The sequence below is a fragment of the Stomoxys calcitrans genome, chromosome 4 (assembly GCF_963082655.1).
Source record: "Stomoxys calcitrans chromosome 4, idStoCalc2.1, whole genome shotgun sequence".
Classification (NCBI taxonomy): domain Eukaryota; kingdom Metazoa; phylum Arthropoda; class Insecta; order Diptera; family Muscidae; genus Stomoxys; species Stomoxys calcitrans.
Window position 1 is genome coordinate 136,977,558 of NC_081555.1, and position 15,766 is coordinate 136,993,323.

The 15,766-nt window shown below is 37.0% G+C and overlaps 1 protein-coding gene across 1 annotated transcript; it reads left to right on the top strand.

Annotated features, from left to right (window-relative positions):
- On the top strand, positions 1 to 2,027 carry LOC106094504 (translocon-associated protein subunit alpha). Its single transcript, XM_013261730.2, has 3 exons — positions 1 to 248; positions 594 to 1,310; positions 1,382 to 2,027. Exons 1-3 carry the CDS (start codon positions 185 to 187, stop codon positions 1,492 to 1,494), a joined length of 894 nt encoding a protein of 297 aa, XP_013117184.2. The 5' UTR covers positions 1 to 184; the 3' UTR covers positions 1,495 to 2,027.
- The last annotated feature ends 13,739 nt before the right edge of the window (positions 2,028 to 15,766 follow it).

The window sequence follows — 15,766 nt, forward strand, 5'->3', positions numbered from 1 at the left end:
AAAACTTCGTTGTGTTTTCTCCAATACCCATACATTCGGCTTTCATACGTTATTCTGATTTCGCTGCCGTCACATCATTTGGAACGGGGAACGTGTGAGTCGCGGCATAATTCATTCCTTTAGCTGCTTGGTGTTGTGATATTTTGAGATAATTGGAAAAGATTCGAAACGATATTAACACAAAATGAAGAACTACATGCTGATTTTATTATTGGTTTTGCCAACCATAATCTGTACATTTAACGGACGTAAGTAGATATGGTAACCAAAGATCCATCAAGTTTAAAATTGGGTGTGTGTGCGTGTGTGATGAGTGATGATAGAAAGGTGAACTGTTGTCGGCTTTGTTGCTGCCTCTCGAGCAGCCGACGTAAATTTGACGTGGCAGAAATACGACGGCAATAAGGTTTTTGACAAGTGGAGCAAATTTGATGCAATATGACCAAATTTTGAATGAAATAGTTGGAGAAACCTAAAATCTATAGCCAACCAGTATCGCTATCCAGAAGATATATTGTCTGGCACTGACTTGAGTTGGCACATGTTGCTTTTTATTTCCCAATAATCAAATTTGACTTTCTCTTTTTTGTTAGCCAACAAATTCTCAGCTTTTGCTGAAGATGCTGCGGAAGACGATATTGTGGAAGCCGATGGTGATGATGGTTCTGTGACTGGCGAAGATGCTGAAGCTGATGATGATTCGGAACCCCTGCAAACGACGTCGCCCTATGCTGATACTTTCCTGTTGTTCACTAAACCTACTTACACTGCTGGCCAACAACTCGATTTGCCCGGAGGCAAACCTGTTGAATTTTTGATTGGCTTCACCAACAAGGGTCCCAATGACTTCGTTGTGGAATCTGTTGAAGCTTCCTTCCGCTACCCCATGGACTTCAACTACTACATTCAAAACTTCTCTGCCATTGCCTACAATCGCGAAGTTAAACCCGGTTCTGAGGCTACTGTGTCGTATTCGTTCATGCCCTCTGATCAATTTGCTGGCCGTCCCTTCGGCTTAAACATTGCCATGAACTATCGTGATTCTAATGGTGTGCAATTCAGTGAGGCCGTCTTCAACGAAACCGTTTTGATTTCCGAAGTCGATGAAGGTCTTGATGGCGAAACCTTCTTCTTGTATCTCTTGATGGCTGGTGTTGTTGTACTTCTTTTGGTTATCGGTCAACAATATCTGTTGGGCTCTTCCGGCAAACGTAAGCGCTCTGCTGCCAAGAAGACCATTGAGACTGGCAGTTCCAATGACAGCTCTATTGACTACGAATGGCTGCCACAAGAAACATTGCGTGCTTTGCGTAAGTTTGTGTTTGCTTTTTCGAAATGGAACAGGAATTTTAAAATTATTTTCTTTTTTTTATGTGTGCAGAAAAATCTTCACCAAAGGCCAAAACTCCCAAAACGTCACCAAAAGCTGCAAAGCAGAGCAGTCCCAAACAAACACAAAGTCCCAAACCCAAAAAGGCTGTTAAACAACAATAGGATGTAGATTTTTAAATAACATCATCAAACAACTTCAAAACCGCCACCACCACTCACACCTCAACAACCTTCATTTAAATTATCATTTCATATCAGAGTTGTTTTCTTCCGGGAATTTATGAGATTTTGTTACTATGGAAAAGTGTTTCAGTGCGTGGATGGATCAACAACATTCGAAACACTAGTCCGTGTTTAAAGATGAGCTATAAACAACTACTGTTTTTTAAGCTGACTTTTTTATATTTAATGTATTGTCTTCATTTATAGAAGACCATTTTCCTTATTGTGTTTTTTTGTAAAAAATATAAAGGAAAAAAATGTAAAAAAGAGCCTTCCCCTTTTCCAAAAAAAAAAAAAACATTTTAACGCGTGCTGTTCTTATGTTTCGTGTGTTAGGAGAGAATGTAATGTAGAAATTTAATCAATCACTTCGAAACTTCTTTTTTTCATTTTGTAAGTCAAACTTAATGCCCTGACATTCTTTAAAAAAGCTTAGAGTAATTATTTTTTAATAAAAAAAGGAAAAAAACTAACTACCTATGTTTAAAAGTTAATCGGACTGCTTTGCTCCACCAAACTAGAAGAAATAAGGTATGGAAAACAAGTAGATCAAACTCTAAACGATGTCGTCGTTCAGGTCTCCGAGAGTTGTAACAGCCGCTCCTGAAAAGGTCAAGAAAGAGTTAGTTAAGTATGTTTAGTAGTAAATGTAGACAAAACAAAGATAATGTTATCAGCACTTTGAACGCCTGTGACTTCGGACCGAAAAGAAAATTTGGAACTACAACTAGAAGAAATAAGGTTTGGAAAAAAATTAGATCAAAACTAAATCGATGTCGTCGGCGTAGGTCTCCGAGAGTTGTAGCAGCCGCTCCTGAAAAGGTCGAGAAAGAGTTAGTTTAAGTATGTTGATTAGTAAATGGAGATAAAACAAAGTTATTGTTATCAACGCTTTGAACGCCCTGTGAATCCGGACAAAGAAAAGAAGATTGGTACTACAACATTGAGAAAGTGTAAGAATTCTTATGCCTCGGATCTGTATGAGGCTATGAACCGATTCAGGTCATACTTGGCTTAGATGTTGGAGACAATAGTAGATGTCATTCAGCCAAATCGGATAAGAATTGCGCCCTAGAAGTTAAATTGATGGATAGATTTATATGGGAGTTATATCAAGCTATGGACCTATTCAGACCAAATATGGCACGTATGTATAAAGAAATAGGAAAAGTCGTTGTGCAAAAGTTTAGCCAAATAAGTCAAGAACTGCGATTTATATTATCAGTTTATTGCACGTATGTTGGAGGTCATAAGAGAAGATATTGTGCAAAATTTCAGCCAAATCGGATAAGAATAGTGTCTTTTTACAAGAAGACTCAAGAAGTATAATTGGGAGATGGTTTTATATGGGAGTTTTATCAGCTTGAGGACCGATTCAGAATATAGTTGGCACTTAAGTTGAATGTCATAGAAACAAAAAAAAAAAACATGTAAAAGCGTGCCAAGCCACCAGCACGGACTGTGCTTAAAATCAATCCAATGGCAGCCGGTTGTATGTACCGGATTGACCCGATGAATTTCTTCATCGGCAAGGGCTGTCGCCTCAGTGTACCACACATTGCTACTACAACTACAACAACATTATAACAAAACACCACATGCAAAATTTCAGCTAAATCGTGCATATATTGCGGCTTTTAAGGGCTCAATAAGTCAAATCGGGAGATCGGTTTATATGGAAGCTACATCCAAATCTGAACCGGTATGGCCCATTTGCAACTCCCAACAACCTACATCAATCCTGGCACGGGATAGCTGTGAGCACCACACAAGCTGGAACATTGAGGTCCGATCTGTGTGATGTTCATTGCTGTCACAGGAAGCTTAGCTTACAAATGGCCACCCTGTTCTTGCGACGATCGGTTCTTTGAATCGGAAAGAACTTGCTCACCTACGGGAGCTTGACGAGAATCGCCACCTCCACATGAGAATGTGGCTACAGCAACAACAAAAACAAGATTGTCACAGGTGACGAATCATGGATCTGTGCGTATGAGCCCACAACAAAACAACATTCGCTCTTGGAGGTCTTCGAAGACGAGCCAAATCCGAATAAGCACTTCGAAGAAAAGGGTCGCCTGTTTATTCGGTAAAATTTGCCATGTGGCAACTGTTCCGCTTGAGCAACTTAGTAGTACAATTCTGAGCGGTACACCACAATTTTTTGCCTGTAGTCATCGGAGAAATTCGAAAAACGAAAAAGAGAAGAAGACAAATCTTTGTTCATCATGACAGCGAGCTCTCACACATTGTTCAAACCAACGCCTTTTCGAACGGTCAAAATAGCGAATTTATGGGTTATATGCCGTACAGCCTTGACCTGACACCCAATGACTTCTTTTTATTCTCCCACTTTAAAAAAAATGCGTGGTCAACGATTTTAGTCGCCAGGATATGATGTTGAAGCATTCAATAGCCATGTTTTGCCGATGTCTCAACAATCGGACTGAAACAACTGCTCCGACAATTGCTTTGAGGGCATGCAAAAGTGTTTAAATCTTGCTTGCCTTAAATCGCATTGAACTGCTAAAATTATGAATTTAGCCTTAGTAACTGCACATCTTCCGTTTGACTTATTATAATGAGTGGTGGTTCCTGCAAATTCGAAAACTAAACCAAAAACTAATTGTGCATACGAGGGCACAATTGTTTCCTGCTATTTTACATTTTTTAATCATCATTATTGGAATATACAACATATTAAAGTGTTCCATAGACGAAGGCAATCTGTAGACTTTGAAACTCAAAATGTTATTAAAATAACTTAAAAGTTGGCCGTTGTGTGTCGCCCGGGTTCCTTGCGACTGAGAATTTGACATTTCTCTCGTCTTTTAGAGCTTTTTGGAACATATTGTCTATGGTCTACAGATTTCTCACTGACAAAGAAAATCTATAGACTCATAACAATATGTTCAAAAAAGCTCTAACAGATGGGTGAAATGTCAAATTCTCAGTCGTTTATATGTGAGTGCGCAAGGAACCCGTGCGACACACAACGGACAACTTTTAAGTTATTTTAATAACATTTTGAGTTTCAAAGTCTTTACCTTTCCTTTGCCTATGGATTTCTTTTGTCTATGATTGTACCCTTTTTTAAATTAGAAGCTTCGTTTGCGTACAAATAAAACTAAAGTCTTTTGCTATGTTGTACAACAAAATGTTAAGACCCAACCATATTATAGTACGTTGTTCAACCACCAACTAAATGTTCTCCAACACAGGGCGACGGCATGGAACAAAAACATGTAGATGCACAAAAAATATGTTAACAAAAAGGTTTTAAAATTAGCTAAAACCCACCACCGACCAAAACCATTCACAATGTTGACTATGATACACAGAAAAATATTGACTTAAATTTAAGCTATTGATTATACAAACATTTTTGAAAACGTAATTAATTGCTTGATAATTTTTGAAATTTAAATTCCATCATGACACGAGATTGTTCATGTTCACGTTGTATAGCTTTATCTCGCCAGTACCGGACTTGACTGCTATCCCCATATATTCCATGTAGGGGTCGCTAGTGCCAGATGTAGGCGAAATGGGTCTATACTACACGAAATGGTGAATCACGAAGGCCAATCCCCCACCTGCACTCCTTACGTAGCACATTGTGTCCGTGGCAACTGTATAGGCTGTTGGTCAGTTTTGTATCCTGGATCGCTGCAACCAATATGCTCTTCCCACTAATAAAATCTACTTTTTCGTCGATATTGCTTTGCAGTCCGTGGCAATTCAATAGAAATAGTGATAATGTTATTTTGTTATAATTGCAATAAAAATAAGCGTTTCATAAAAAAGTAATTAAAATGAAGAGAATAAAACAGAAATAAGCAATTATTTTTGTAATTGCCAAATTAAATGGTTTTATTAATTGGCGTCGTATTGTAAGTAAAATTATAAACAAATTTTATTATTATATTGGTTTATTCTTTGTTTTAAATCTATTTTTATTTAATTTTTGTTTTTCATTTTAATATCAAAGAACTATATTTCGTTGCTACTTTTTTACTTTGCTTCATAATGAATTCAAATTTATTATAAATACCCATTATTTTATGAAAAATGAGTCACCCTCTCCTTCAATATGCAGTTTATAAGGGCGCTTTGATGTTAGTGTAAAAGAATGAAACAGACAGTTGTTGCTTCTTAACGACGCCTGTGAGTGCAAGAAAGAGAGAGAGTAATAATTTAATACCACCTACATTACACTTCTTGCTACTTTTTCTTTTCGCCTGGTATTTTTATGAATTTATGAACTTAGAAAACAGACTTTTATGGTGGGTAGAAAGAACCTTTCAGTCAGTCAATCAGACGTTCAGTTAGTGAATCATTCAGTCAGTCGCGCATTGAAATTGTTTTCAACAGACAGTCTACTTGCTAGTTTCTATGTTTGCCTATGACTTTTGTGGATTTTGAACATTTAAGCAAAAATTTTACGATCCTCTCCAAAAAAATATCAAAAAAACGTCAAAAATACTAGGGGACAAGAATTGCAAAAAGTGGTTGAGTCAGTAGGCGGATCAATTAATTAGTCAGCCAGCCAGTCAATCTATTTCTCAGGATTTGTTTCCATCACAAATTTTCCAAATTCACCTCAACTATACCAGGCAACCATAATTTTTAGGCAGGGACAATAGCAACTGGGAGGAAGAAAAAATCTGCTTGTTAATTTCTCTGTTCGCTTAGTAATTTAGCGTTTTTAAGATAATTTTCTAAATTTCTTAACCGAGAAGCGAAATTTTTTCTCTCTAAATGTTAAAAATCTACTTTTTAGCAGGCCAACATATTTAACAGAAGATTACTACTATAAAGGAGCAAGAAATTTATTTGAAAAGGGATCTCTACAAGTTTTTCTGATCACCTATTAATTTGGTATCTTTAAAAAAAATGGCAGGGGGTGGGTGTCCCACAAAAAAATTGATAAAAATCAAAAAAACCACAAAAATACCAGGCGACCAGAATGCTAAGAAAGTTGCAGTGGATACAAAATAACATTCTTAAGAATATTAAGGTGGGTTTAAGTTTAAAATAAAATAATTATAACATCAGCCAACACTATCAAATAAAATTGAAGGCCATTCATTTATTTTTCTTTAATTCAAAAGATTTTTATTACAAAAAACAGTGTTTTACTATTTATTTAATTGCACATTTATTTTGTATATTAATATTATCAATTTTTAGCAAATTTCATTCCATTTTTCAATTTGAATTAGAGAACCTCTACAATTTTTAGAAATCCGCTGCACACCAGACTGGTTTAACAATTTTCACAGAGCTTCCCTGAAGGTAATTCTCAAGTACAGCTGTAAATGAAAAAAAGTAAAGTAATTTACTATTATTGTAAAATTAGTTAATATTATTAAAAAAAATGAAGTGTAGAAACAAAAAAAAAAAAAAAATAAATAAAAAGTATTTAAAAAGTTTAGAAACGCGATACAACTAATTGAAGACTAAACACACAAATATAAAATATTTTTAGCGAACAATAAAATTCACTAACTCCTAGGCCTTATTTAATTCTCTTTCAAAATCATTACTTACTTTAAAAATTTCCTTTACAAATATTACCCACTTTAATGTCTGGCAATGGCAATGGTTAATGGTTGTTGTTATAAAGAAGAATGCGAAAATAACTGTTAACTTACATGGTAGTCTAAATAACAACAACATTGACTGTCATATGTATGTGATCACACAAATGTGTTGTTGTTGAAATTTAGCCGAGCCGAATGATAAACAACAACAGCAGTTATAATTTGATAACAGGCGAGCAGCCGCATAGAATGTTGCCAATGCAAGAAAAATGCAAATGGTTTTATGTAAATATTAGGGTGGTCTTTGAGTTATTAAAGCAAATTTGGTAACAAAGAAATTAAATTTCTACGAAAATTAAATTTGAATGTCATTTTAACAAAGACTCAAACGGATTAACTCACAAAACTTAATGAAGCTCTAAAATAGTTTTATTTGAGAGTTTTTTTAAAAGAAATCTTTTAAATAAACCTATTTGACATCTACGTTAAGTTTTGTGAATAGCGGAGAAAATGTCTATTGGTTTCATTGATTGTTTTTTCTGTTTTATCTTAATCAAAAATGCCGGAACTAAAAATTGGGGAAGATTTTGTGGAAGAAATGAACGCCTATATAATTTTTAAATATTAGAAGGGGGAAGAGAGTCATATTCATAAATGGATGAACCCATTTGAGCAAATTCTTATCCTAATCTATACTGAATGGCTTCATTCTCAAGACCAAGTCCAAACAGCTTTAACATGGAATGTGGTACGAGAAATGCTTTTGGGACATAGACATAGCATACGATGCACTGTGGGATAGAATCGAAAAAAAAAAATAATAGTAAAACAATATGCCATTTGACAACTGATAGAGATAACTCCTTGAAATGGTTAGAGCTGAATTGTTTTCAAGATCATGTGCAAAATTTCAACTCCCTAGATGCTCCGAGGACTTCTTGGTATGGCCCTAAAGTTGGTAACCTTGGTATTTGGAAAAATTTTTCGGGCTGCCAAATATTGTCGTCCGATTTCCAAAATTCTGGATTCTGCTCGATAGTGTTCAAAAACTCCTACTTTTAATTTGTATACCCATCACCATAGGATAAGGGAATACTTATCTAGTCATTCCGTTGCTAACACCTTGAAATATTGATCTGCGACCCCATAAAGTATATTTATATTCTGGATCGTCTCAACATTCTGAGTCTATGTAGCAATGTCCGTCCGTCTGTCAAAATCTCGATAGCGGTCGAACGCGTAAAGCTGGCAGTTTGAAATATCGCACAGATACTTCTTATAGATGTAGGTCTTTGGGGATTGCAAATGGGCCATATCGGTTCAGATTTGGATAAAAATCCAAAATAAAATCATCATGGCGTAAAAATCTACGACAATATAGCCATGACCTGTTGAAATCACGCTACAGTCTGTAACAAGTAAAAAGGCGTTAAGTGCGGCCGGGCCGGACTTTGGATACCCACCACCTCGGGTATATATATAAATCACCTTTCGTCATGATCTACTGCAAAATGCATAATCTATGCCCCCAAAGCAGCTATATCGAAATATGTTCCGATTTGGACCAAATTCGGCACGGACATTGAGTGGTTTAATAAGTACAAGTCATTGTTCAATTTTTTATAAACAAAAAAATATTGATCTTTTTGGCAGCTATATCCAAATATACACCAATCTAAACCTTATATTACAGGGATGTCGAAAAGCCTAACATAATCGAAATCGCATTATAAATGCGCTTTTTATGGGGCCAAAACTTTAAGTACAGAGATCGGTCTATATGTCAGCTATATCCAAATCTGGACCGATCTGAGCCAAATTGAAAAACGATGTCGCAGGCTCTATCACTACTCACTGCCCCAAATTTTGGCGATACCGGACAATAAATGCGCCTTTTATGGGCCAAAACCTTTAATCGAGAGATAGGTCTATGTGGCAGCTATATCCAAATCTGGACTGATCTGGGCCAAATTGCAGAAAGAGTCTAACACAACTCACTGTCCCAAATTTCGGTGAAATCGAACAATCTCTCGATTGTTGTTTTTGGGCCCATAAAAGGCGCTTTTGTGTCCGATTTCGCTGAAAATTAGGACAGTGAGTTGGGCTAAGCCCTTCGACATCATTTTTCCATTTGGCCCTGATCGGTCCATACTTCAATATAGCCGCTATAATGTCCGATCTCTCGATTAAAGGTCTTGGGTCCATAAAAGGCGCTTGCTTGTGATATTTTGCTAAAATTTAGGACAGTGAGTTGTGCTAGGCCCCTCGATATCCTTCTTGAAGATGGCCCAAATCGGTCCAGATTTGGATATAGCTGCCATATAGACCGATCTTTCGTGTTAAGGTCTTGGCCATATCATTCGCTGAAATTTTAAAAATTTTAATTTGGATCGTAAATTTGTCCCGCTGTATTTAAATAGGTTTCCTAGTAATGTCGCCTAGTAATGTCGCAGAAATATGTCGAACTGACCATAATGATATGACGAAAATTTTCGTAGAATATTTTAAGTAACCACAATACCAATTTTAAGGAGTTTTTTTAACTTTTTTTGAGTTGTTCAGTTGTTTGTGGATTAAAAAGTTTGAAAGATATCGCCTCAATATTATCACTAACATTGCCTAACACAATATATAGCTAAAATGCAAGGATTGCAAAAAAACTCAATTCTTATATTTACAAAAATAAGGGAAATTGTACACATGCGCATGTTTTCCTCCCTTTCCAACCTACTTTGCTTTAAATTCGTACAGTTTTTTTTTTCCAAATTTTAGTATATTTTTCCATGAAAGTCATTTTTTGATGGCCAAAAACGAAAATTATGAATAAATTCTCATTGAAAACCCCAACTTCAACAGTTATGATATTTTTATACCCTCCACCATAAGATGGGGGGTATACTAATTTCGTCATTCTGATTGTAACTACTCGAAATATTCGTCTGAGACCCCATAAAGTATATATATTCTTGATCGTCGTGAAATTTTATGTCGATCTAGCCATGTCCGTCCGTCTGTCCGTCCGTCCGTCCGTCCGTCTGTATGTCGAAAGCACGCTAACTTCCGAAGGAGTAAAGCTAGCCTCTTGAAATTTTGCACAAATACTTCTTATTAGTGTAGGTCGGTTGGTATTGTAAATGGGCCATATCGGTCCATGTTTTGATATAGCTGCCATATAAACCGATCTTGGGTCTTGATTTCTTGAGCCTCTAGAGTGCGCAATTCTTATCCGATTGGTATGAAATTTTGCACGACGTGTTTTGTTATGATATCCAACAACTGTGCCAAGTATGGTTCAAATCGGTTCATAACCTGATATAGCTGCCATATAAACCGATTTTGGGTCTTGACTTCTTGAGCCTCTAGAGTGCGCAATTCTTATCCGATTGGGATGAAATTTTGCACGATGTGTTTGGTTATGATATCCAACAACTGTGCCAAGTATGGTTCAAATCGGTCCATAACCTGATATAGCTGCCATATAAATCGATCTTGGGTCTTGACTTCTTAAGCCTCTAGAGTGCGCAATTCTTATCCGATTGGAATGAAATTGTGCACGACGTGTTTTGTTATTATATCCAACAATTGTGCCAAGTATCGGCATGACATTTAAAGTCGATCTAGCCATGTCCGTCCGTCCGTCTGTGGAAAGGACGCAAACTTTCAAAGGAATATAGATAAGTGTTTGAAATTCTGCACAAATACTGCCTATTAGTGTAGGTCAGTTAGGATTGTTAATGGGCCATATCGGTTCATATTAACCGATCTCCCGACTATATTTCTTGAGCCTCTACAGGGCGTAATTCTTATCCAATTTGGCTGAAATTTCGCACAATGACTTTCGTTATGACCTTCAATATACTTGCCAAATATGGTTCATAAGTTGATATAGCTCCAATATTAACCGATCTCCCGATTTTACTTCTTGAGCCTCTAGAGAGCACAATTCTTATCCAATTTTGGAAAAAATTTGTACTATAACGTTTTCATGACCTTCAACTTGCGTGCCAAATATGGACTCAAACGGTCCAAAACCTGATAAGCTCCCATATAAACCAATCTCTAGACTATACTTCTTTAGACTCTAGAAGGCGTAATTCTTATCCAATTTGGCCGAAATTTTGCATTTGCCATTAACATACGTGCCAAATATAGTCTGAATTTGTCCATAATCTGATATAGCTTCCATCAAAACCGATCTCCCGATTTTACTCCTTGAGCCGCTATAGGGGGCAATTCTTATCCGATTAGGTTAAAATTTTGTACAGTTACTGTATCTATGACCTCTAACATACTTGCTAAATATGGTCCGATTCGGTTCATAAGCTGATATACCCATAGCATAGCATTTTTTATCCATTTTCCCTTTTTCTGGGCAAAGAATTTGACAAATGCGATCCATGGTGGAGGGCATATAAGATTCTTCCCGAACTTAACGCGCTTTTACTTGTTAATGATTAAGTTTTCCAAGTTTTGAATACTTTTAAAAAATAAACTGGCAACCTAGATGCATAGAGAGAGTCGGAGAGCGAAAGCTTTGCATTTGGTATAGTAATTTCCCCTTTGAAAGGAGAACATTGCAAAGGGGAGAATAAGAATACGACAGCAATGCTTTTTCGACGAGTGGTTCGTCTTTGTTACTTTAGCTACAAAACCACAATACGACACCCACTAAAACTCTGTTTTTCTCTAAGCTACCGCTCTTCACTCGCCAACCCAACCCCCCCCCCATCCCATGGGATATAACATTGTTTATATTCCTAACAGGTGGTATACCATCGCTGAATGATGACGTTCAACAATTGTTTGCCTGTGTTTTGCACACATGCTAACAGGTCTGCGACTCTCCCTACCTCCCACTTGGCACACTATGTTAACATGCTATGTTAACAGTGTTTATGTACTGGGGGACTAACAGCGAGTAACAGTACCTTAACGGTTTTCCTGATTCAAAATTCATCATTCGTGTTTATGTTGTCGTCCAAAGCGGTCGTTAATAGCGGATTCAGTTAGCTCAGAGTAATACAACACCAAGTTAACTAAGTGTTTCAAAAGTGTTTAACACAACAACAAGTGGCAAGAAATTCAAAAATAGAAGAAAGGAGAAAAGAAAGCTAAAGAAATATCAGTTAATGTTTTGAAATTTCGAATTGCATAGATTTCTAAAACAAAAGTTTTTTGGGTAAAGCAAAAAAAAAAGAAGAACCAAAGTGATTATTGTTGAGCAAAGCATCTTGAAAGAAAGTACCAAAAAAGATATTCTTTATAAAGCGAAAATTTGTGTGAGCAAATTGTATATGCGTGACACACATGCCAATTTAGTCTCCATGCACCCGTATAAAAGTTGTTGCGCTGAGCGTTAATCAGATCTCGTTGTAAATTTATTTGAAAAGTTAATGGAAGACATTCTACAAAATTTGTATCCTCATTAGAGAAAAGACGCCGCCGCTCTGTCTGCCGGTAATTGTGTACTACTTGCTTGTGCCCGTGTCTTTGTTTGTGTGTCCTGTGTGTGCCCTCTGAAGTGTGTGCGTGTGTTTGAATGTTTTAAACAAATAATTTGATTTAAGGATTACATTGGGAGCGAAACCCCATCCACAGCTCTATCCTGCCCACGGCAGATAATAACGGAAAGACGACAAATCAAATTCAATGAAATAAGCGGAGTGACGACTACGTCTGTGTACAATTACATATTTGGAATATATTTTTGGTGGAGCTTGTTTTCAAAGTAAGGAATGAATCCCAATGCCAACCAAATCTTTGCACACTGGTTGGTGTGGGGTATTTTAATTTCTAGTCTTCTAGGCAGTTTTGAAATTCTAAAATTTTTATAAATAAATTGGGCTTGGAATGTATCTTGAAGTTGCTTAAGGTATTGTATATTTAAAAATTTGATATTTAATGGGATTTAAATGAATAATTAGTTGAAAAAATTCAAAACTTTTAATTAACATAATTCGGCTTGAATTCTATAGATATGTTCGAGAGGATATGTGGTGTCTTATATTTAAGAATATTTGTAAGTATTAACAGTACTTTTGGCAACAATGATTTATAAGGTGGTCGTTTATCCGCAACACACTTATACAAACTTGTGAGAATGATTTATGCTCTGCAGATAAGTGGGCTAAGTCTAATGGTTGTAATCACGCTACAGTCTTAAAATGTTAAGATATTGAGTTGAAACTTTGCAACTATCATATTTTTATACTTATTTTTATAGGATGTGGGGTAAACTAATCATTAAACAGTCATTCCGTTTGGAACACTTCGAAATATTGATCTGCACACTATAAAGTCTTATATTCTTGATGGTCTGACATTCTAAATCGATTTAGCCATGTCCGTCCGTCTATCCCTTTGTATGCCCGTCTGTCGATATCACGATATGGGTCAAAGAAATGAAGATATCTGCCTGAAATTTTGCACATATGCGTCTTTGTACGAAGTGTTTTTGTAGGCTTCCAATATCGGGGTATGGTCCAAATCGGTCTATAACCTGGTGTACCATTCCATCTAAACCGAGCTCCCGACTGCACTTCTTGAGACTCAGAAAGTCGCAATTGTTATTCGTTTTGGCTAAAATTGCGCACACAGTGTTTTTTTAAGGTTTTCCAACAATCATGCAAAGTATGGTTCTTATTGGTCTATAATCAATTTGGCAACTTGAGACCCTGAAAGCCTTAAATGACGTGACTGACATTTTGCTCATAGTTTGTTATAATTTCCAAAATCCATGTTAAGGTATTGTTCAAATTCGTCTTTAACCTGATGTATGTAGCTCCCATATGAATCGATATCCTGATGAGCCTTCTAGGTCTCCTACAATTTTAGCCTGTTTCGGCAGAATTTTGAATGTAAGGTACATATATACCCTTCAAATAAGTTCATTTGTGTAAATTTTTAGCAAAATCCATGATGGTGGGTTCCCAATATTCGGACCGGTCGAACTTTTTATTTGTTAAATGTTGAGAGAGTCTTAATGGTACAACTAGTATATGGATCTCATTGAATGGTATTAGGTCTTGAAACCAGAAAAGGTTCTTTTATTACCCGAGATGCTAATATTAAAATAATCAGTCAGGAAAGGCGCAGCCTATTATATAATACCCTACATACAACCTGTGTCTAAATCTTGTCAGACTTTAATTTTGTATACTTACTAAAATATCAAATAGAACAGCAAAATGTTTTTACAATGGGACTCAAATTCTGGCTATCGCAGGCAAATATCTGCTAAAAAATGTATATGGGAGCTACATATAAATCTGGACGGATCGGACTAAAGTTGTGGCTTCTACATTCTTAAAAGACCATATCAAATGAAAATTTTGCCCATGAACATTCCACTAAGGAACAGGGGCAAACTTTTCACATATCAATAAGCGCAGTCCGATTCAAGTTTAAGCTCAATGATAAGGGGCCTCCTTTTTAAAGCCGAGTCCGAACGGCGTGCCGCAGGGCGACACCTCTTTGGAGAGAAGTTTTACATGGCATAGTAACTTACAAATGTTGCCAGCATTAGGAGGGAAAACCACCGTTGAAAGTTTTTTCTCATGTTATCGCCAGGATTCGAACCCAGGCGTTCAACGATATGCTAACCTCTGCGCAACGGTGGCCTCAATATCGGATGAAAGATATATATGGGACCATATCGGATGCTATACATGGATATACATGGGAGCTATATCTTTTCGGGTCTTTTCCAGGATTTGCCGCAGTGTGAACATTTGGTCTAGAGTATCTTGTATGCGATGTGGAGGAGACTTATTCCTCTGTAGTTGGCATATTCCGTTTTGTCTTCATTCTTGTGTACGGGACATAGTATGCTGAGTTTCCAATCATAGGGTGTGCGTTCTTCTAGCCAGATTCCGCAGAAAAGCTGACTCATGGTCATACTGTGGGTTTCTTGGGGGCGGCTTCCGGTACCCACGTACGGATTTCGCGGCATTTACCATGGAGTGGGCAATGGTTTGTCACTGCACCATTATATAATCGGAACAAAGTTTAATTTCATCAAGCAGTTGGGTGAGTCGAGTGGAGGTTGCTGTTGCCATCTGTTGTGTTTGCAGCTTTTCAATGTCCAGCTTCCGTGCAGTGTCAGATCGTACTTTCCTCGCCATGCTCAAACGGGTGCGAACTTTTGTTGCAACAAGGTAATGATCCGAATCTACATCTAACACACTGGATGAATGCCTTCCAACTATCACACGTGATGTGGCTTTGTGAATATTTTTATGTTGAAATCTGTTGCTGCTAACTACCATGTTTTTTGCCCCGGCTAAATCTACTAGCCTCAACCCATTATCAGGCGTTATCTCGTGGAGGCTAAACTTGTTGGACTGTTGGACCGAAGATGTCTTCCTTCCCTATCCTCGCATTAAAATCTCCCAAAATGCTTTTAATATCATGGGCGGGCAGCGGTCATATTCTCTCTCTAGGCGCTCGTAGAAAATATCCTTGTTCTGCTCGTCCTTGTCTTCCGTCGGAGCATGGGCACAAAAAAGGCTGATGTTGAAGAATTTGGCTTTTATTCGGTTTGTGGCTAGCCTCTCATCCACCGGAGTAAAGCTTGAGTCAAGGTGTTTCAGATCCGCAGCCAAATTTATGCCTTGTGTTATGGCAGCTACACCCAGAGAAAAGTTGATACCAAAAATGCTTATTTC

Excerpts from the sequence above, each read along its gene's own strand:
- LOC106094504 (XM_013261730.2), top strand. The coding sequence starts at position 185 with ATGAAGAACTACATGCTGATTTTATTATTGGTTTTGCCAACCATAATC. Across the intron at positions 249-593 it reads AATCTGTACATTTAACGGAC|CCAACAAATTCTCAGCTTTT; the intron begins GTAAGTAGATAT and ends CTTTTTTGTTAG. Across the intron at positions 1,311-1,381 it reads AGAAACATTGCGTGCTTTGC|AAAAATCTTCACCAAAGGCC; the intron begins GTAAGTTTGTGT and ends TTATGTGTGCAG.